Genomic DNA, 22,018 nt, shown 5'->3' with positions numbered 1-22,018 from the left:
TGCCATGTTTGCGTCATGTAAACACTAGTTGACATAATTAGCTGAGACCATTCCTAATTGACATTAGACAAGATGGCCTACTGTAGTGTATCATGCAGCATCTTCAATGTTACTCAATACTGGCATGTTACGGACTGATTTTTATTTTCATACTCTATGAGGGTAAGATCACATTTTACTATTCTATCGTTAGCTACTAAATATGGACTATTTTGAATACTGGGGTACTTGTATTATACGGTTTAATGACAGAATTTCTGGAGAAGAGTGAGGTAGTAAGTGGACAGAAAATAATGCATGATATCTTAAGTCCCATATTGAAAAATTAACATACTTTTCAACATAATCTCAGAAAAAGTGGTTTTTAAATGTACCAAACAGGCAGTCAATGCAGTAGAGACAGACACTACACTACCTTTGTTCAACAGTTGCAAAATTCCTTGATAAAGTAAACACTCTATCAAAGTTCATTGAACTGTTCATGACTCCCGAGTGGCACAGCGGTTTAAGCCACTGCATCTTAGTGCAAGAGGCGTCACTGCAGTCCCTGGTTTGAATCCAGGCTGCATCACATCTGGTTTCAGATTGGGAGTCCCATAGGGCGGCGCAGAATTGGCCCAGTGTAATTTGGGGTAGGCCGTCATTGTAAATAAGTATTTGTTCTTAACTGACTTGCCTGGTTATATAAAAAACTGGAGTCCAATAAGACTATAGAGAATATCTACAAGTGAATAATTTAGTAAAAGTAAATACTTTTTACACCTGCAACAAGTAGCCATTACGACGGTTCCAGTTTGCACAACATTCCAGTCGATCTAGGGCCTGAAGCTGAGCTGACCCCATAGGTGTGACTGACCACAAATGGAAGGTGGCTTTCAGAGTCTGTGAAGTTGGTCTTGGCAATCCAGACCTGTCTTCGGATGGCTACAGAAGAAGCCATGACCCTTCCAGACAGTTCAGCCTAGGTGGGAGGACAGCTTAAGCGTGAACTGGCCAATGATCTTCAGCTCACTGAGGATAGCCACAAAACTCTGTGCTGAACGATCCTCAGTGTTCTCCAGCAGCAGCCTCCTCTGGTAGTCGGATAGGTAGCGCAGGTAGTTGGCCGTCTTGGCAAGCATGCTAGCAGTCTGGTACATCTTCTCAACTAGAGTCTCAGTGAAACGCAATCGCATAGCCGGGACCAGCGCCTCCTTGTTCTCCGTTGGCTTCATTGCCTGGAAGATGGCCGACATAATGCAGTTGACCTGAGGCATCTGGTTGTAGGCTGGAGACTGGCAGTCGTGAAGCCTGTACATCTTGGAGAACAGCTCCGTCTACGGCTTCAAGCTGGCATGGTTTGGCCAAGAGCTCTGGACCAGGTCCTCAAACGCTGGAACCATGGTAGGGTCTGGTGGGCTGGAGCTGGTTGGTGAAGTCTATGCCAAGGTACTTGGCAGCTCATGCTATGAGGCTCTGAAGCTCCTTAGCTGCCAGTGAGTCCTGTTTGGAGATAGGACCATCAGTTGATGGAGAGGCATCCTCCCCTTCCACATCACTGAGAGGACTCAAGGCAGATGAGATGGAGGGCTCCTCTTCTTGCTTCACAATGGTATGGGAGATAAGTCTCTCTGCTCGCTTTCCTGAGACAAGTGATGGAGGCATGAAGATGTGTAGTTTGGGCTGAAGTGGGGAATGACACAACAGCTTCTGCACCTTTCCTCTCCAGAGCCTCAATGCACTTCTCCAGAATTGCACACTGTAGCTGGGTGGCCTGTTGCTGTGCCTCTAGTCTCTATTGAACCATCTCCACCAGCTCCCTGTGTCTCCTCTCTAACCGGACAGCCTGCTGCGACTCTCTCTGAGACCTCCTCCACTTTCCAGAAGGGCAAAAGTCAGTAGGAGGAGGAAGACGGGGAGGATGGAGAGCGTCTCCGCTGGAGGCTACCCTGGCTCCGTTTGGAGTGATTGGTGCAGCGCAAGCGGCATTTTGAGAAATGGTGTCGTTTGCCGAACCCTGGAAGTCAGCATGTGGGAACCTGACTGGCTCATGGATGGGGTGGAGTCAGCTGACTGCTGAATAGCAAGTTGTGAGAGGAAAGTGTCTTTTGGGATGCTGGAATTGGGCCCTATCTGCGGGGAAGAGGATGGTGAACAACACTGGCATGGTGGACGAATATACAGGTGTGGTAGTCGAGAGCCGAGGTGGGGGCAGAATGGGGACTGGGTCTTCCCCCAGTTTTGGTTCCTTGATGGGAGCCGAGGTGGTCTCAGACTTGAGCTTGACTTCAGACTGTGCTGCCTCGTGCCTCCTCTCATGGTGCATTATCCCCTGAACTTTGGTGAGGGCGGTTGATGCAGGTGCTCCAGTCCATCTTGGCACACTGGGGGCATTTCCCATACTCCAGCACAGCCTCCTTGGCATGTTGGATGCCCAGACAGTGCAGGCACAGCTCATTGGTGTCTTTGATAGGAATCTTAGGTTTGCGACAGTCACACCACGTGAACCTTGGGGATGAAGTTATCATGGCTTTGTTCAATGTTCTCAGTTTAGGAGATATTGTTGGCTCCTGTGTAACAATAAAATTGCCATATGAGCCGAACACAGGTCATCAACGTTCATCATATTTGTACATAAATTTTTTAATGTTTAGCTGACTAGCTTGGTCAGTAGCTCGCTAGCTATCATAAACTACTGCTGGCTACGAGCTAGTCCATTGCCGAAAAGCAAAATAATGAAGATTTTATTAGAAAATGGCAGAATACTTAGTTATATATATATATCTCATAAACATAATTTAAAAAGTAGACCAGGCAGTATGCGAATACAATTTGCATTAAACTGTCTTTGTGTTGTCCTTCATCCATGTTTGTTGATGTTGCGGAGACCATCCAGGCAAATTACCTAGAAGGTAAACGAACATGCATCGAAAACGTAGCTATGCATATTGGAGACCATACGGAAGAATGCACGCACTCCTACCCCCATTCCCGGAAGAATGCACGCACTCCTACCCCCATTCCAATCTGATAAGGTTTGCTTTGTTGTTTATTTGAAATTATGATCTGCAAGGATACAGGAAACGTGTAGATATGTCCTGCAGAGTTGCTCCTACGTCGTACTCTGTGCGACAGAAGCTAAAGAGCAAAGATCTTGTAGTAACAACCAGATCCCACGATTGCACGGTCTCCTGTAGAATTAGTGATAACACTAGAATGCCCATGAACCTGATGGTATAAAGATCAGCCATTTGGTCAGGGAGTTGGTCAACCTGCCAGTGCTGTGATAAGATAGTGTAAAATAATGCATTTGAATGTATCTGCACTGTATGTTTGTTTGCTAGCTAGCCAGACAGTTTCAGAGGAATTATTCCATGCATTAAAATTAACTGCCAATATTCTATTCAAACTATGCAGTCAATCCACAGCGTTGAATTTGTCCAAAATAAACTATTTTCAGATTAAAAAATAGTTTATTTTCGACAAATTCAGGGGTGTACTCATTCAGTTGATTATGTTATGCAACCGAATGCTTTGCAACTGTTGATTACAACCCTAATTGCAACGAATGATTACAGCCCTAATTGATTGAGGAGAAGGCATAGACGGGGCTCTGTCATAAATCCTCAAAGTTCCAGAATGGGTTGAACATAGCAGCCATATTGGTCAGGGAGATATCCAAACCAGTATAATTGGAATGAATGGCAGATCAACATTTGAGTAGGTAATCAACATTTGAGTAGGTAGAAGGACATTTTGGGTGGCTTAAAGTAGACATTTCTTCAGATTTTGGAACCGCTTGCCTTTGACATGCCGTAAGAGGTGTGTTCAGCCTTATTGTATTTGGGTGTACCACAGCATCTGTCCAGAGACAGATTTGCAACTGTTTGTACTTTCTACTAGACAAATTTAGGTAATGCCCTCCATGTTTTGTTGTTTGCTTAGATTTTGCAACAGAATCAGTGGAATGAATAGACCCCTGTTAAGTCCCTCACCGTTTCATTTGCTTTTGTTTAAGAAACATTTTGCAATAGAATCAGCGGAATGAATACAACCCAGTCTTTAAATACCTTAGCTGGCAGTTACTGTATCAAACTTTTCCATAATCTCTTCTTTTGATACTGAATGAATACTCTAGTACGTTTGGGACCTTTTCATAATTGCAGCTATATGATGAAGATTAAATGCTGTAGTTGAGATTATAAACAGGACTACATTTACTTCTGGGCATTAGCAGAATCCATGTTATGACTGGAAAATGCTTGTGTGAGGAACATTACAGATGTAGTGTTTATCTGTCAACTCTTGCTCAATAGGACCTACAAATCATTAAGTAGCTGTTACAAGTAGCGTTTAACCATGTTTGCATCTACTTATCGACACTCGACAGGATTCGACAAATTCAGAGTACGATTAGAGAAACATTTTATATTCACCTTTATTTTACATTTTTTACTTTCACATTGGTCTTTAAACCTTTTCTTTTCAAGTTATGATTCTTGAATTTCTTCTGGAAACCACCAGACTGAACCTGTTGAGAATACAAAGAGAGCTGTGTTACTAATTTCAGTAATTCAAAATCCATATAGTCAGACCTGTTTGTGTGGAAGACCACGCAACACTATTGGTGTAAAGACAGTGCTGAGAGAGTTAAGCCGTCTGACCTTCTTGCGTTTCTGTGGCGCCTGTTTATCAACTTCCATCTCCTCATCGTCATCCGTTTTAAAGTCATCTTCTTTTTCCGCCTCCATACCCTCCTCAGTCTCTTTTTGCAGAGAAAATAAAGAAGCTGTGGGGAACCAAAAAGCCAGACATCAGTTTTCACCTTCCAGAATGGAAGGAAATTGATGAAATAAATCTAAATGTACTTGAATCCACATATCAGGTTATTGCTCATCCACAGCAGACATTGTCCCCATTGACTGTTTTACACATTAAATGACTGAGGTACTAACATGGGTACAGGTCACTCATGCTGTCCTCGGAGTCGCTGCCACCCTCGTTGCTGGAGTCTGGAGCCCACGCTCCATTCCCCCGCTGGGTATTGCGCCCCCTCTCCCCATCGCTATCTCTGGGCTTCTTCTGTCGGAGGCTGGCAGGAATGTACTCCATCCCCTGTTGTACACACGCTTCATCTAGGGGAGAGATTAGATCATTCATAAACTGTACTGACAACAACGAAAACAACCTATGTGGTGTTTCAGGTAGTTCTACTCTACCTATCCAACAAAACTCAAAATGGAAAACCCTCTAAAACTTTGAGTGGAAAGGAAGCATCAACATTTGAGTGTAGGAAGGACATTTTGGGTGGCGGCAAACTGACATTTCTTCTTTGCTTTTTGGAACCGCTTGCCATTGACGTGCCGTAAGACCTGGTGTGGCAGGCGATTGATATGTCTGAGTGTTAACTTGCAGAAGAGATGATTGCTGTAGGTCAGACATACAGAATTTGTCAGTAACAATTCAAATAACTGGTTGAGAGGCAGACAGGCAGCTGATAATCACACAGGTCCTGTAATCAGGTACTGAAAGTCGTGTCACCAAGTACTGAAAGTATGACTCTTACGGTTGAGAATAGAATACTTACGGTTGCTTCGAGCTGGGCACAACATGAGGTTCATATTGACCATAGTTGAACTCTGCAGTAGAACTTAGTTTCTGATATTTCTTCCCTTTCGTGAAGTTCTGGAGCTCTGTGAGGTTGCAAGGACAATCATGTCCATTGAGTCTGCATTTAATCTGAAAAGGGGGTAAAACAAAAACAATGTCATTTTTTACGTCTTGTTCCTCACATCATTCGCAGATACAGCCAGCCATTTGACAGAGCAGAAGCTAGTGGCTGACAAACTAGCTGCGCAGCCTATTGTCACATCTGTGCTATCATTATGAGCTAACTAACGTTAGCTGGCTAGTTTATACAGTATTTTGTAAAAATACGTTTTTTGGAAATTCTTCTAGCTAACCTTTTTACCGTCACCCGTAAATTCAAGAAATGGGTGGTTCAGAAGGAACGCTTTGATATCTGCAGGTAGGTCCTCCATGGTCGAGTAATCAAGTGGCTAGCTCGATAAGGTTATTTTATTTGAGCTCACTAGCTACGAGCTGACTGTCTCTATCGTGTATGCAGGGTCCGAGACACGTGTGTACGCCGGCGTATTTCTTCCTCGCAAGATGCGTAGTACTTTGGCACCACCTATTGTTCATTACCGTATGAAGCAGTCTGAGATAGGGTCGAGTACTCAAGACAAAATAAACAAAACTGTCTGTAATGCATAAATATCAATAGAAATTGAACGTTAAAATTAATCAAATTAAACACTGAAAAGTTTAACATTGACGTTGGAATGAATGATATAGGGCATTTGCCAAATATAATATACTAATATAAATCACAAGATAGACATCACGAAACTGGCCACAAAACTGCCTGATGTAAATCTATCGATCCTGATATTGTGTTCCAGTCTCATTCACATGCAAAATATTTTTTTTATACTCATCATTACAAGGACAGATATATTGTAGATGTAGATTTATTGAAGTATTTGTAAAGCAATTTTGGGACAATGCGTCAAGGCATCATTTCCGGCAGCTTGTTTCGGTTTCCACTAATTACCACAACCACAAAGGAAAAATTGGCTATATCGTAAAAATATATGAAAGTATAAATGTGCTTTTTGGTCTTAATTTAAGGTTAGGAATAAGGTTAACAGAGTGGTTAAGGTTAGATTTAAAATCCTTAAAAAATATGTGCATATAATTGGGCGAGGTTTAGGACTTTATGGTTGTGGTAACTAGCGACTACTAATATTGTTATCAGTCAGCTGACCGTGCGTGACAGGTTAGACCAAAGACACTTGCGGTTGCCGTTAAGCAAAATCCAATTTGTGCATTACGATTGTCATTTTAACTTTTTCAGCGGAATTTTCTGTTAGAACCCCCTCTTATATATCAAATACACTGGTGATGGACATAGTAATATAAGTCAACTAGCATCTGTTGTTAAGTTAGCTACTATCAATGCTATGGGCTATGTCTAGCTAGCTAACGCATCCTTCCCTATTTAATTTTAGTGTAGTTAATTATACGTAAGCAACAATATGTCTGGACCAAATGGAGATCCTAACATCCCAAGTGACGATGGCATCATCGAGGATGAAGATGAATTCAACGAAGAAGGTAATACTGGTATGTTTCAGATGTCAATGTCATCATACACCATAAAGCGTCATCTCTTCACCTGTGACTAAGGGATACTGTGTGTGTGTGTGTGTATATTCTCATTCTCCGCTGTCTACATAGGTAAGTCAAAAGAGTGCCTGTATTTGTCTGTTAGGACTTGCATCGTCTCTGTTCTCACATCACTCTCGTTTGGCAGAGTATGCAGCCATCAACACTATGCTGGATCAGATCAACTCCTGCCTGGATGACCTGGAGGAACGCAACGACTCCCTGAATGGCAAACTACATGAACTGTTGGAGTCTAACCGGCAGGCCAGACAGGAGTTCAGAGGTCAGCTGACCACTGCTACACCCCCAGGAGAGGAGAAATTGTTCCCAGACCAGGATTCTCCAGCCACTGAAGGGGAGAAGGGCGGAGAGTGAGAGGACAAAGCTTGACTAGAGATCTTCTCATACAAATCAACAACATTCCTTCCATCTATATGAGCATATTTCCTCAAGTGTTTCTGTGTGGTGTGTCGACACTTAGATAAGTGTGAATAGGGTTTGTCATTTTCTGTCTCTTATTCTGTAGTGCTTATGAATCCACTCGGCTGTTGAAATCTTAAAATGGTTCCTCACAGGGGAAGGTAAATTAGCCAAAAGCTGACAGTTCATTCTGTGTGTTGAAGTGATTTACTTTATGCCAACACGTATCCACCACCACATACGATGTATACTAATGTTTAGCTACCTGTATACAGTCCTCAATTGATACAATAGTACGTATTTATCCCTGTGCTTGGTATGGGGTGAAAGAATGTGGAATGAGCTCATTGATTGTCATAACTGGTTGTTTGTAGTCAATATTTACCTCTGTGTGGGGAAACTACCTTTACAGCAATAATACAATGTTTTTCAGTGATGTGCAAGAAGAGATTCATGTTTTGTGCTGTGTTCCACTTTTTCCTATTGTTTTTGTTAGCCAGGTATAAATACAGTATATTTAATGTTACTGAGTGTGACATCTTGAGAATTGCTAACTTAAAGCACTAGTTCTCTAAAACATTTCAAACAATGAACAGGTGTGATATATTCAAGTGAGGCAATAGTAATATTTTATTTATAAATTAAAAGGAACCCAATACAGAAAACATCCCCCAAAAAATACAATAAACTTCTAGCTGCTAGAAAACAACTTTTGTTCATCTGAGTTTGTCATTTGTTGAATAAAAATACATTAAGAAACATACAGCTTTGTTTGAAATGTCTCTTAAATGACCATTTTCATCACGCTCTGGTCCTGTAATATTTCAGTGGGACCGGAACCAGATAATCTTGCAGACAACTGTGCTTACCTTCAAAACCAATATGTATCTGCTCTTCCTCTGTGCAGGTTAACTAATAAAACTGGCCATTCACTTAAAAGTACAATCTGGAAGGGAAAGATTATTTTCTTCTTTCAAGGAATCAAAGTGGCTATTTCCACTTGCTGTGAATGGTGACTTATCTGTGGAGTGCTACATTACTTTTTAGTGTTGTGTAGTTCTGTCTACAACTTAAACATCCTATATTCAGGTAGAGAAGTCTCCTCACCAGTAGATCTGTGACAAATGCCTATCCATGTCTTGTGATGGACCATGAATAGATCTCCAGTCTTGTGTATTTTATTCTTCTTGTGGACTATTTCTAACTGCATTGTTTGGAAGGGCTGATGAGCATTTCACTTTGAAGTCGACACCCGTGGTATTCGGCGCATGTGACAAATCATATTTAATTTGAGATCACAAGCGGATGAATCATTCCATTCCTTCTATTGGTGCTCTTCAAAATCAGAGCTGCTGGTTATCAGTTTCTTTAACTGATAGTCTGCTTCACTAATTGACTACCACTGGGGAAAAGACACCTAATTCTCCATGCCAGGGGCCAAGAGTTTTTCCTGACCAGTTAGGGCCCCGAGCTTCACCCAGGCATGTCTCATGGTTAGGAAGAACTCAAAAGTCCTATCATTCCACTTCATTGGTGTTGATAATAACCTTGATGTTAAGTTACCCAGTTGAAAGGTGACAACACTGCCATGCAATTCCTGTACGGACAATTCTACTCCAATGAAAACGACTCTACTAGTCAAGTGTACAAGATGTGTGTGGGAAAAAAAGAACGAAGTAACAACGCAATTCAAAAGGTTGGAAAACAAGCACAAAACTACTCAACTCTTTTAGTGTCACGTTTGTGTTGGGATGTGTAAACTATGTTAATGCAACATTGCAGGACATTTGAAATTGTAAATATTAATGGGGTGACAGGCTTTGGAAATCCACCCATCGTATCAACTGGCAATAGGTAGACCTAATGCTCACAACTGAGGAAAAATATAAGTGATCACTTACCTTTGCATAAAACTGGTTCTCAGTGGAGAACCAACTATGGCAAAGATAATCTTTTCTCAGCCAACTCTAAAGGAACTGTTTATGGTCTTTAGGATTTGTCTACTCCAGCACTTTCACAACATTATGAGACATTCAGTAAGAGAAGCTACATTCTAAGGCTCACTAAAAGCATGTACTGATTCCTAACATTGCAGAAACACTACTGACCTAAAAAAAATTCTCCCAGTCTTGACAAAGCCATATGAGCCAACAGCTCAGCCTTTTGCAGGTTCATGTGCAACTTAGGTGCAACACCAGTGGGATTTAGGCAGAGTTTCAGCAACCACAGGGTTAAAGAGCTAAACAAGTCAGAATGACTTTTGTAGTACAGTGATGATGGGAAAACAGTAGCTCACGGTGTATCTGAGCAAAATAGACAAAGCAGTTCGGACTTATCCCCTTTGAACCACCCCCCTCTAACCTATCCCTTTGCCTGCTAACACATCCCAAGAAATCTCCATTACAGTTCAGTTTGTGTAAATAAAAATGTCAAGGACAGTAACACTTCAACAAAGCGAGGATCAAATCAAGGTTCATCGTTACTCGACATTCAAACAAAAGTACAGTTTACTTTTTAAACGTTTAGTTCCTACCCCCCTCACATTTTTTTTGTTCTTCAGATAAAAGTCAACTGCTAAAATGCTACATTCTAAGTCTCACTAAAAGCTTGACAAAGCATAGTTAGCTCTATGGGAAATGCCTGGACTAAAACACCACTTCCTTCCTAAACATGGCTACAATGTGTTACGGAGTTAGATTGAACACAACGTGTTGTTGAACTAAGCTTGACCTGTGTTTTCACTTGACTCTTCACACTTTATGATAGAAACACCACACGTTGTTTCCCCGACGGTTCTCCTCTTCAGTCAGGTTTAACTGAACGCCTGTTAGAAATACATCTGTATCTAGTTGTGGTTGTGTTATAAAAAAAAAATGAAACACCTAGGTATGCCAGGAGGACCACTGGTTTTGAGTTGCCAGGGTGTTCTTTTCTTGGTCCATTGAGCTATACAGAAAAGGAGGTGGGGGATCCTGTCCAAAACTAACCGACCCTGTCCTAGGGTAGCGATTGTACTGGATATCATCTTTTTCTTCCACTCTCTCAACGTCTCTGTGTTGTCCTCCCAGACCTTCTTTTGGATCCCCCCTTCGCGTTCCCGTCGCCCAGCGTCTCCTCTTGGGCAGCTGCCTCCTCTTCCGTCTCTCCCGTGACTGGCTCCTCCTCGGTGTCTTCTGTGATTGGTCCTAGGTCTAGGGTTGGCTCTTCCTCCTTGTCCTCAGGCCCAGCTCGGCTCTGCTGCTCTGGGGTGGCTTGGCCCAGGGTCCCCTTCGTGTTGGTGCTGGTAGTGGTGCTGGGAGTGGCAAGGTGCTGCTGGGATAAAGATGAGGCTGAGGGAGTGTTGTCCTGGGGTTCAGGGCAGGGCTGAGAGGGCCTCAGCGCGGTGGTGGGCGGCAGTAAGGCAGGGCTGCTGAGGACCTCTGAAGGCAGGCTGTGGTTACTGTCACACTCTGCATCTCCGTCCACGGGAGTAGGTTTCAATGTCCCATCTTTCTGGCTACGCAAGGCCCTGTACTTCTGTAAGGGAGAGAAGGCACAAGCGTATAGGATTTAACGGCGATGACTGCAATAGACAGACAACCGTAGGCAAACCCGTAAATGTTGTGTGGGTAGGGTCTTAATTCATACACAGTACGTGCGATTAATCAACCAACCTTGAGGTTCTCAAAGTGTTTGAGTGACTTGCAGTGCGAGTGGCGGGCTGAAGACTCAAAATGGTAGAAGTGCTGGCAGATTCTACAGAGGAACCCAGCCACGGGAACCACAAAGCTTGAACCTGGGAGATGAGCAGAGAGAGGTACTGTTAGTCAATGAAAATGGAATGGCACATGACAAAATCATAATGTGCAATATACAAATAACATGAACAGATAAATGATTGATGCAAAATCGCTTTTCAAGTCAGTGATTCGTGTGTGGTGCGACAATCCCCAAAGCCAACACTTCATTGGCCGCTTTTCCTTCCAGTTCTCTGCTGCCAATGACTGGAACGAATTGCAAAAATCACTGAATCTGGAGTCTTATATCTCCCTCTCTAACTTTAAGCATCAGCTGTCAGAGCAGCTTACCGATCACTGTACACAGCCAATTTGTAAATTGCACTCCCAACTACCTCATCCACATATTGTTACTTACCCTCTTGCACCCCAGTATCTCTACTTGCACATCATCATCTGCACATCTATCATTCCAGTGTCAATGCTAAATTGTAATTATTTCACCTCCATGGCCTATTTATTGCCTTACCTCCCTACTCTTCTACATTTCCACACACTATACATAGATTTTTCTATTGTGTTATTGACTGTACATTTGTATATGTGTAACTCTGTGTTGTTGTTTTTGTCACACTGCTTTTCTTTATCTTGACCTGGTCGCAGTTGCAAATGAGAACTTGTTCTCAACTAGCCTACCTGGTGAAATAAAGAAAACAATGACCCCTGATAGAGTGTGTCACTCACCGTACACCGTGTCAGGGTCATATTCCTCATCTTCATCTATGTCCTCCAGTAAAGCCACCTCCATCTGGGTCGGCCAGCCCTCCTGCCACACCAAACACACACACGACCAAACAGATGGAAACCAACACAAGAGACCACACACAGAAGTTCCATGGAGAACACTTCAAAATGGCTTGAGTGTGGATCCTGTGACAAAGTGAACGTGGGACAAAGAGCGAGGAACGACAAAGCATGTACGAGCAGACGCCTAACCTTTCCATGGGAGCTGCTTTGGTCACCATCTTCCTCGTCCTCTTCCCCCCCCTCCTCATCTCCGTCATCTACAAAACAGCCCTGTTCGTCCATGGCAACCAGTTCAGCTAAGACCGCTGGCCCTCCCTCCTCCCGAAGCTGTCGTGGGAGGAGCACAGAGCAGTGAATAAGAGGGGGGAATAGCTGACACTGGTTGCGTCCCAAATGGCACCCTATTCCCTAGTTAGTGCACTATATAAGGAATAGGGCGCCATCTGGGACGCGAGAGAAAGGTAATCAATTGAATGGATTTACAAGCTGCCGAGGCAGAGATGAGTAGACCGGCGGACACACCTCGCCGACTCTCTGCTTGTGCTCCTGGGACTGCATGTGCTCCAGGAACAGGAGTGGGCTCTTGAAGTGCCTCTTGCAGACGGTACAGGAGGGGTTGGAGGTGCGGCTGGTCAGCTTGTGCTCACTGGTCCTGCGGTGCTCTATGACTGTACTGGTGTAGTGGATTTGGCAGGTGGCACACCAACGCTGCAGGCCGGGTCTCTTCTCTCTGTGTTAAACACACACAGCTCTGAGGACAATCAGGGTCGTATTCATAGACCGTAGCAAAACATTTTGCAATGGAAAAGGAAAACAAGTGTTTCTTATTGGACAAGTTTAGATAGACCCTTCCTATTTGGGTCAGTTTTCATCCGTATGGTGCCTAATGACATGCATTAGTACTGACCCGTCCCTGAAGGAGCTGTCCCTGCGGCCTCCCTGCAGTGACTCCTGGACGCAGGGCATCAAGGTGACCAGACAGGCACTGGACATGTGTTGGATCTCCATCATCCTCTGCTGGTGGACCAGGCTGTTCATGTGACTCTGGAAGTCCTAAAGACGAAAAAGAAATGGAGCGAGAGGGAGAGAGAGAGCGCGACACAGAGAGCGATACGGAGAGCGCGCGACACAGAGAGATACGGAGAGCGCGCGACACAGAGAGAGATACGGAGAGCGCGCGACACAGAGAGAGATACGGAGAGCGCGCGACACAGAGAGAGATACGGAGAGCGCGCGACACAGAGAGAGATACGGAGAGCGCGCGACACAGAGAGAGATACGGAGAGCGCGCGACACAGAGAGAGATACGGAGAGCGCGCGACACAGAGAGAGATAGAGAGAGCGCGACACAGAGAGAGATGGAGAGAGCGCGACACAGAGAGAGATGGAGAGAGCGCGACACAGAGAGAGATGGTGAGAGCGCGACACAGAGAGAGATGGTGAGAGCGCGACACAGAGAGAGATGGAAAGTGCGCGACCCAGAGAGAGAGCGACCCAGAGAGAGAGCGATCCAGAGAGAGAGCGATCCAGAGAGAGAGCGATCCAGAGAGAGATGGAGAGAGCGATCAGAAAAGGGAGAGCATGATACAGAGAGATGGAGACAAAGAGATGGAGAGAGAGCGATACAGAGAGAGGGAGCGATACAGCGAGAGGGAGAGAGCGATACAGCGAGCACGATACAGAGAGAGGGCGAGCACGATACAGAGAGATGAAGACAAAGAGATGGAGAGAGCGCGACACAGAGAGAGATAAAGAGAGAGGGATACAGAGAGATGAGGTAGAGTGATTCCTCTGTCGGATGCGTCGATCTGAGTGCTTGCCTTGGACCATCCAAAAGCAAACACATTTTACTCTACACCCTCAGAGTGGGTGTGTGTGTGTTTGCGCTACCTGCTGGTTGTGACAGGTGATAGTGCAGATGTAGCAATAGAACTTGTTTGCAGCATCACCCCCCTCCTTGCCCTCTTCCTGCCCTCCTTCCAATACCCCTGAGGCAGCCTTGCCCTCTGCCATGTCCTTTAGGCCTGGTGTAAATGCCTGGCGCTCACCACTCAGCTGCTCAGAGGCTGGCATGGTCGACACTCCACTCTGGACCTGCTCATACACAGGGAGGGGCCCTTAAAGCAGGTCATGATATCACCTTGGGAGCAGAAATCAGGTGCCATCTGTCTGATCTAGCATCACACTGACAGTTTGGTCTTCAGTAAAGCCTGATTATAAAACTCACCTTGGCTGCTCTGCTTTCCTCAAGTGCCTCTGGACCAGCCGTGCTCCCATCCTCCAGAATGAAACAGTCTGTTCATGGAAGCGAGAGACCAGGTGAGATAAGGGAAGCACTAGGCCAATGCTGTAGCTGGGTGGGAGGAGGAGGCGTGGCAGTGCTGCTGGAAAGGAAGGGCTAGGATGGTATACGAGACCACTCACCTTCAAGCTGGCTGTCATCTGGTGGGCTTTGATGCACTGCTGCACCTAGAACCCCATCTGTCTCCGGAGGCTGCTCCACAGTCTCCTCTGACCTGAGAGAAAGGAACAGGGAAGGGATACATGTCACTTCAAGCTGCTACCCTCCAAGGACTCATCAACACATGGATACTCAGTTAAGTGTAATCTGAATAGGTATGTAAACAAAACAACTGCCCAACTGCTCTAGACCTTGAGATATTCTCTAAAGTCAAAACAGTGTTACTTACCCCTCTGTCCTCTGCTTCTTCAGTGCTGGCTCCTTGGGCTCAGGTTGCACTGAGGGCCGTGCCTGTCCACCTGGCCCTCCCACTCCTCCATCTGCTGGGAGAGGGAGACACAAGGCTATCTACTGTTCCAACCACATATTGACTGTTTCACATCCACTCAAAAAACATACAGAGAAGGAGACATAGGAAAAAACAAACCCTTTTCATGCTTCTGAGATTTCACAAGCTCTAAAGGAAAGACACCAAATTAACACTAGTGCTAGCAGGCGTTGCTAGCAGGCGTTGCTAGCAGGCGTTGCTAGCAGGTGTTGAGTGCTCAGGTACGGTCCTACCTTTGAGAGTCTTGTCATTGGGCAGGGTCCTGCTGGCTGCAGGTTGGTTATCTGTGCTCCCCCCGGCTCTCTGCTCCCTCTTTCTATCCGGGTACCGTGAAGCATAGTCCTACATGGACAGGGTGAGCCATTTGATCAACCAATCAACTGCTCCCTCAGCAATCAGCAACAGTAAATGTGTGAAACAGGTATAGAGGACGAAGAAGTGTTATTTGAGCATTTCAGTAGGACAGTGCATTCGGAAATTATTCAGATCCCTTCACAGCCTTATTCTAAGACGGATTAAATAAACATTTTCTTTATCAACACACACTATAATGACAAAGCGAAAAACAATGCAAATGTATTAAAAATAAAAAACAGAAATACCATATTTAAGTATTCAGACCCTTTGCTATACATTCAGGCCTTTATGGTAGAGTGGCCAGAAGGAAGACACTCCTCAGTAAAAGGCACATGACAGCCTGCATGGAGTTTGCCAAAAGGCACCTAAAGACTCTCAGACCATGAGAAACAAGATTCTCTGGTCTGATGAAACCAAGATTCAACTCTTTGGCCTGAATGCCAAGCGTCACGTCCGGAGGAAACCTGGCACCATCCCCCCGGCGAAGCATGGTGGTGGCAGCATCATGCTGTGGGGATGTTTTTCAGCGGCAGGGACTGGGAGACTAGTCAGGATCAAGTGAAAGATGAACGGAGCAAAGTACAGAGAGATCCTGGATGAAAACCTGATCCTTCTCCTTCCAACTGGACAGCGACCCTAAGCCCACAGCCAAGACAAAGTAGGAGTGGCTTCAGGACAAGTCTTTGAATGTACAGCCAGAGCCAGGACTAGAACCCATTCCAACATCTCTGGAGAGACCTGAACATAGATGTGCAGCGACACTCCCCATCCAACCTGACAGAGCTTGAGAAGATCTGCAGGGAAGAATGGGAGAAACTCTTCAAATACAGGTGTGCCAAGTTGTAGCTTCATACCCAAGAAGACTCGAGGCTGTAATCACTGCCAAAGATGCTGCAGAAAATTACTAAGTAAATGGTCTGAATACTTACGGAAATGTTTTTGTTTTGTCATTATGTGGTATTGTGTTTAGATGAAATAGTTTTTTTCCTCATCAATTTTAGAATGAGGCTGTGACGTAAGAAAACGTGGAAACGGTCTGAATACTTTGCGAATACCCTGAATACGCATTTTGCCTAATCGTGATGTGGCAGGTGACACTTTGCTTCTTGAAAGTCCAATATCTTGAAAACTTGACTGCTGACAAGCAAAACATTTTGCCAATGTATCAAACAGTGGACTAATGAAAACAATACAGAAAGATAGTTTGAGCGGATTTCCCCTTTAAGCCTCATTGCTTTGATTGTCTTGAAACTGTGGGACAATGCTATCTTAACAACTCAGACTAAAACTCAACCAGACACTGCTCAGAGTGGGTGCTCAGTGCCTTGTAGTTCTCCATAATGAAATAGAGGTTGTGATTACATTGTTGTTGTTGTTGTTGTTGTAGTAGCGGGTGTGGGGATGGTAGTGTCGGGCAGGGAAGCCCATGTGGGGATTCTTCATGGACATGCCCATGGGTACAGGCCCCAGGAGAGAGGACCGGGCCCCCGCAGCAAAGAACTGGGTGAACTGCTGCCCACTTGCTGTAAAGCCACGCATGCTACCTGGAAAGCCAGAGAAATAAGGAGAGAGAGGCAGAGATGGGGGATGAGTATGAGGGAAGGAGAGAGAGGTGGGAGAGGCAGAGACGGGGGATGAGTATGAGGGAAGGAGAGAGAGGTGGGAGAGGCAGAGATGGGGGATGAGTATGAGGGAAGGAGAGAGAGGTGGGAGAGGCAAAGATGGGGGATGAGTATGAGGAGAAAGATCTAAATGGGGTCATAGTTTCTATCAGGTGGCCTTTGGAGCAATAAGGAACACCAAATCAATGTTAACAGTGCAGAGACCCATACAGCTTTTAATATGTATTTATTGTATTTAACCTTTATTTCACTAGGCAACTCAGTTAAGAACAAATTCTTATTTACAATGACGGCCTACCCCGGCCAAGTCCTAACCCGAATGGACGCTGGGCCAATTGTGCGCTGCCCTATGGGACTCCCAATCATGGCCTGTTGTGATACAGCCAAGAATCAAACCAGGGTGTCTGCAGTGACGCCTCTTACACTGAGATGCAGTGCCTCAGACCGCTGCGCCATCCGGGAGCCCTTTTGCACGTACACGCCAGCGACGTAGATATAAAGATGTGATACCATATTGGAAACATATGTCAATCTACTTGTCTGTACATTTGCTGACATTCTGAAATGCTCTCACCTTGCATCTGCTGCATCATTAGAGCCCCTTGTAACATTGGGTTGGGGGCAATGATGGTGGCCTGGGCAGCCAGGTTGACCATATGGGGAGGTGGAGGAGCAGGGCCTGGTCCAGCCATGGCCCTGGTGATCACAGAGCCAATGGGCATTAATTACAAAGCAGTATTTATATCTAAACATAATACAGCCACAGAGTTTGGAACAGTTGGCCAGTGTAATTTTCAATAACAAATACTATTCATACAAAGACAATGTGAGGTGTGTTCAGCAGGACAGAAAGGTGTGCAACGTTTAATTCAATAGAATTAGGGGGGGGGGTGCTGCACAAGTTTTGCAAATGGTCACACACATGGTCAGGCCACACCCCACCACACCCACCTGACGGAAGCAAACATACTGGCACAGAGTTTCTAAACCCAGAGGCCCAATATCGTGATACTTCCGGGAACGCATCACGAAGCATACCAAACCGGGGTTTGGCAAGTCAATAGGAGAAGTGAAAAATGTGCCCTTAGTTAATTTTCTAAATGGCAAAACCTAATGCTGAGTGATTAACCAAAATGTTAGTCGTTTAACAAACGAAAAAATAACTAATTGACAGACATCAGTCAATTATTTGAATTCCATTTTGTTCTGTTTTTCCCCCCCTTCTGTCAGCGCAAAGCAGTTTCCCTAGTGATCAAACAGCGCAAGCCCGAACTGTGCAATGTAATAGCAAGTTGTAGTTTCCAACAGGCCAATATTAGACATAGTTTAGCGCAGAAAACATGGTAATTAACTACAATGACCATAATCCATTGCACGTCTACTGGTCCAGACTGTGTGGAGCAGACATGGAGATGGAGAGAAGAATGCACGACCGAGAGGGATAGAGAGCAGTTGCTTCACGAGCTATCTCTACCTGAAAATACATGTGATTGATAGTTGGCATTCAGCAGTCATAAAAGTATGCCTTATTTATTTTGATGAACTACTAAAAATAGCGATTTTGTCAGACAGCAGCTCTATAGAGATGAGATGAGTTGGAATGAAATAAACTGGAATGAAATAAACAAATGTGATAAACACAACTGTAATGTGAATAAATGATCGTTAATAATTGATAAGCACTAATGGGCAGTCACTACCATCATGCGACATATTACGAATTGTTTAATTTAGTGTTGTTCAGCATTCAACCCACAAAATGCATAGTGCATTTAAAGTAAAACATTTGTTTTGAAATCGAAAACCGTGATAATTTTTAAATTATCGAACCGAAACTACCTCAAAAAGCACTAAAATTACTCAGCACGAGCAAAACCTAGATTCGAGCCAATGTCTTAAGTAGCTGAAAGTGTACTACAACCTTGTGAAAGTGACAAACTGACACGTTTGAGTGACTTTGATTAAACGGCCTGCACACGTGCAGTACAGCACAAGATGACCGTGTTTCTGAGCATGAGCTTAGCCGACTTACGTCGCCATGACATCGTCTACAAGCGTGATCGGAGATTTCTATTGGATTAGGAGTTTCTAGGCCTCTTTATTTAAAAATTGTCTTTGATACCGGGGTGCGTTCAGTTTGCTTAAACTTTTGCTAAGTAGTGTGACAGTTTGTTGCATTTCCCTAAAACGATGCACACCGTTCTTCAGCCTTTGAGGTATGTTTGGTGGGTGTGTGTGGCAATATGTGGCCTACGACATAACTATGTGAATTCACTGTTTCACACAGTTCTGTCATAATGAACATAATCCCGGGGTACATTCAGTTGGATTTAACGTTTGCTACGCTGCCTGCCGGTTGGTACTCTACACAGGTGGTACCTTAATTGGGGAGGATGGGTTCGTGGTAATGGCTGGAGCGAAATCTGTGGGATGGTATCAAATACATCAAACTCACGGTTTCCATGTGTTTGCCATTCCATTGGCGCCGTTCCAGCCATTATTATCAAATGTATTTATAAAGCCCTTTTTACATCAACCGTTGCCACAAAGTGAAAAACAGAATCCCAGCCTAAAACCCCAAACAGCAAGCAATACAGGTGTATAAGCCTTCCTCCCCACAGCAGCATCCATTGGTACTGAACAACAAGTTTCCCCAAAATGGTGCCCACTGTTCTTCAACAGGGGTGTATTCACTAGGAATCAAATGAGGGGCCTATCTGAATTTCCAATATCAACTTACTTATGTTGCAACTGTTTGCTTTGGTTTAATGATTACAACCCAGCCTTCTCCCGTTTGGTGGGTGTGGCCTGATCTATGTGTGTGTGACCATTTTAAATCACAAAACTAAATGCAGCACACACCAAACACATCTCCCTCTGGGCCACCATAATCACACCGTTCTTGAACAGGTTGTTCAGTAGTGTCTTTGCCGTATTATTACATTATAACACCTTCTCTTGTACTGAATGCAGCCCCCTGTAGAATGGTTTTCAGCGTTTGGGAAAGCTTGTCTAAAACAGTTAGGCAACGTTGAATGAACTGAACCAGAGGAAGATATATCTAGATCATATTTGACTGAACGCACCCCTGGCAAATGTAATCCAAGCTAAACATATTACTGTTTGTCTGATTTTAGAAGTCAGATTTAGGGCCTTATATCCACGACCTCGAGTTCACATTTCTTACCGTCCTCTTTGATGGTGATGTGGAACATGGTGCGATGGAACATGGTGCGATGGAGGGGGTTGGGGTTGTGGTGGAGGAGGCGGCGGAGGGGGCTGGTGCTGGAACAGTTGCTGAAGCTGCCGCAAATGATGGTGAAACTGTTGCTGTTGTTGGTGCTGTTGGTGGTGGTGTGGGTTAAACATCCCGGCGTTGTGTTCAGTAACGTGTTAGCTTACGTTAACTGTCCGTGGTTGCTTGCAGAAAAGCCTATCGACGATACCTTGGCTCAGGATCTTGATAAGAGAGAAAAAAGCTTTTGATTACCTGATCCACAATAAACATTGAATCCAGCTACCTATCATGCGGAGTATAACGTTGGCTACATAACAGTTAGCTAAATACGCCTCCTGGCTATATAGAACATAATAAATACAGCTCGTTGAAGTGTAAGTTATCTGTGCTTTTCTAGCGAGGATGTTCTAACGTTCCTGCCCGTGGTTTCTAGCTAGCTAGTCAGCATTAGCAACGCTACAGTCCGTGTCTACAACCTCTGGCAAACATAACTAGCTAGCTATCTACCCTATAACGTTAGCTAGCTAGCAATTTAGCCTAGCATTACCAACATAGCTAGCTATTTGGCTTGCATTAGCTACAAGCTTTAGTTAATGCCTTTGTTTTATGTAATCGGAATAATCAATGGTAGCTATCTAAATTGTATTTACATGTAATGTTTTTTTTAACCATATAACGATAACCTACGTTTTAACAGAAAAAAAATAGTTACAATTATTTTAGAAGCGCAGGTTTGTACCAGTATGCAGCCTTTTAAAATTTATCAGCGATTGTTCCGTTGAGACTGCAATCGCTGTGAAGCAGGCAAGACTAACTAAGCTTTTCCGGGTCATTTTGGAATCCTTCAGAATAAAAGTCCCGTCTCGTGTACTTTGTAAATAAAACAGTTGGGTGAAAATTATGGAACATTGACACAATTATCAATACATTTTACACTAGTTATATTACAAATAATTATTCAAAGTATGTCTATAAGATATTATGTGATGAAAACATATTGTTGTGTGTAATCCTATCATTTATTGAACTGTACACAATCTTCTGTATATTGTGTTGCAGTAAAAGGGGGATCCGTTCTACTCAGGAGCAATTCTGCTTTTCAAATCCAAAATCCAAATCCCCAGCATGTTACTGCTCATTTAGAGGACTTTGCTTCTTGTTAATTTCTTAGAAAATGAGCTACTTTATATTCACAGTCTTGATTTTCTAATTTGTAATAACAAGGCAGTGGTTTATGGCAAGAATAGGAAAGATCTCATCTTTGAAATAAGAGACATTTCAGAAGGTCAAAGGTTACCTTGAACAGCAATTAGCCCAACAGGGTAGGATTTGTAGCATGTATGTTTACACACTGCTGGGGGTGTAAAGTCTGTGGATTTGGAAAGCAGAAGTGCCCCTGAATAATAATAATATAATAATATTTTACTGCAGTGGGCTCAGTCAGGGTCAGACAGTGTTTCTTGGTAGTTTTAAACAAATCTACTTTGAAACCAAAGTATACGCCTCACACACCTGGTTATGCTTTAAAAAATAAGACACCTGTACCATTTGTATTTGTATTGATTAAGGATCCCCATTGGTTCCTGGCAAGACAGCGTCTACTCTTCCTGGGGTCCTGCAACATTAAGGCATTTATATACAATTTAAAATATTACATGACATTACATTTCAAAACACTTTCCCCAATACATTTAGTGTGTTCCCTCAGGTCACTGCTCCACCATCGTATACTTACAATACAACATCCATATGTACGTGTGTGTAGAGTGTGTCTCATCATGTCTATGTGTGTCTGCCTGTGTGGGTGTGTGTGTGTGTTCTCACAGTCCCCGCTGTTCCATAAGGTGTATTGTTATCTGT

The 22,018-nt window shown here is 44.0% G+C and overlaps 3 protein-coding genes across 10 annotated transcripts; 1 reads left to right on the top strand and 2 right to left on the bottom strand.

Annotated features, from left to right (window-relative positions):
- The first annotated feature begins 26 nt into the window (after window positions 1–26).
- On the top strand, window positions 27–8,392 carry bbln (bublin coiled coil protein). 3 transcript variants are annotated; one of them, XM_064972099.1, is made up of 3 exons: window positions 27–162; window positions 7,053–7,167; window positions 7,358–8,392. In XM_064972099.1, the coding sequence occupies exons 2-3, from the start codon at window positions 7,080–7,082 to the stop codon at window positions 7,582–7,584; spliced, it is 315 nt and encodes a 104-aa protein (XP_064828171.1). In that variant the 5' UTR covers window positions 27–162; window positions 7,053–7,079; the 3' UTR covers window positions 7,585–8,392. The 3 variants fall into 3 exon arrangements, with proteins under 3 accessions (XP_064828171.1, XP_064828172.1, XP_064828173.1); XM_064972100.1 differs by lacking the exon at window positions 27–162 and adding an exon at window positions 6,584–6,820; XM_064972101.1 differs by lacking the exon at window positions 27–162 and having other exon boundaries at window positions 6,597–7,158.
- Window positions 4,400–6,098, bottom strand: LOC135543916 (surfeit locus protein 2-like). Its single transcript, XM_064971233.1, has 6 exons — window positions 5,943–6,098; window positions 5,567–5,718; window positions 5,303–5,406; window positions 4,935–5,114; window positions 4,644–4,768; window positions 4,400–4,510 (listed from the first exon to the last, which is right to left on the bottom strand). The coding sequence occupies exons 1-6, from the start codon at window positions 6,018–6,020 to the stop codon at window positions 4,418–4,420; spliced, it is 732 nt and encodes a 243-aa protein (XP_064827305.1). The 5' UTR covers window positions 6,021–6,098; the 3' UTR covers window positions 4,400–4,417.
- ciz1a (cdkn1a interacting zinc finger protein 1a) lies at window positions 8,242–20,987 on the bottom strand. Of its 6 annotated transcripts, none has more exons than XM_064972092.1 (15): window positions 20,898–20,987; window positions 20,108–20,379; window positions 17,495–17,616; window positions 16,661–16,842; window positions 15,175–15,283; window positions 14,843–14,936; window positions 14,577–14,668; window positions 14,380–14,447; window positions 14,043–14,246; window positions 13,060–13,205; window positions 12,636–12,882; window positions 12,342–12,479; window positions 12,090–12,171; window positions 11,283–11,404; window positions 8,242–11,145 (listed from the first exon to the last, which is right to left on the bottom strand). In XM_064972092.1, exons 2-15 carry the CDS (start codon window positions 20,287–20,289, stop codon window positions 10,672–10,674), a joined length of 2,262 nt encoding a protein of 753 aa, XP_064828164.1. In that variant the 5' UTR covers window positions 20,290–20,379; window positions 20,898–20,987; the 3' UTR covers window positions 8,242–10,671. The 6 variants fall into 6 exon arrangements, with proteins under 6 accessions (XP_064828164.1, XP_064828163.1, XP_064828168.1 ...); XM_064972091.1 differs by having other exon boundaries at window positions 20,871–20,964; XM_064972096.1 differs by having other exon boundaries at window positions 12,675–12,882; window positions 20,871–20,964.
- Between the last annotated feature and the right edge of the window lie 1,031 nt (window positions 20,988–22,018).

The sequence above is a fragment of the Oncorhynchus masou genome, chromosome 8 (genome assembly GCF_036934945.1).
Source record: "Oncorhynchus masou masou isolate Uvic2021 chromosome 8, UVic_Omas_1.1, whole genome shotgun sequence".
NCBI lineage: Eukaryota > Metazoa > Chordata > Actinopteri > Salmoniformes > Salmonidae > Oncorhynchus > Oncorhynchus masou.
Note: the sequence above shows the minus strand (reverse complement) of the source record. Positions and strands in the feature narration are given on the sequence as shown.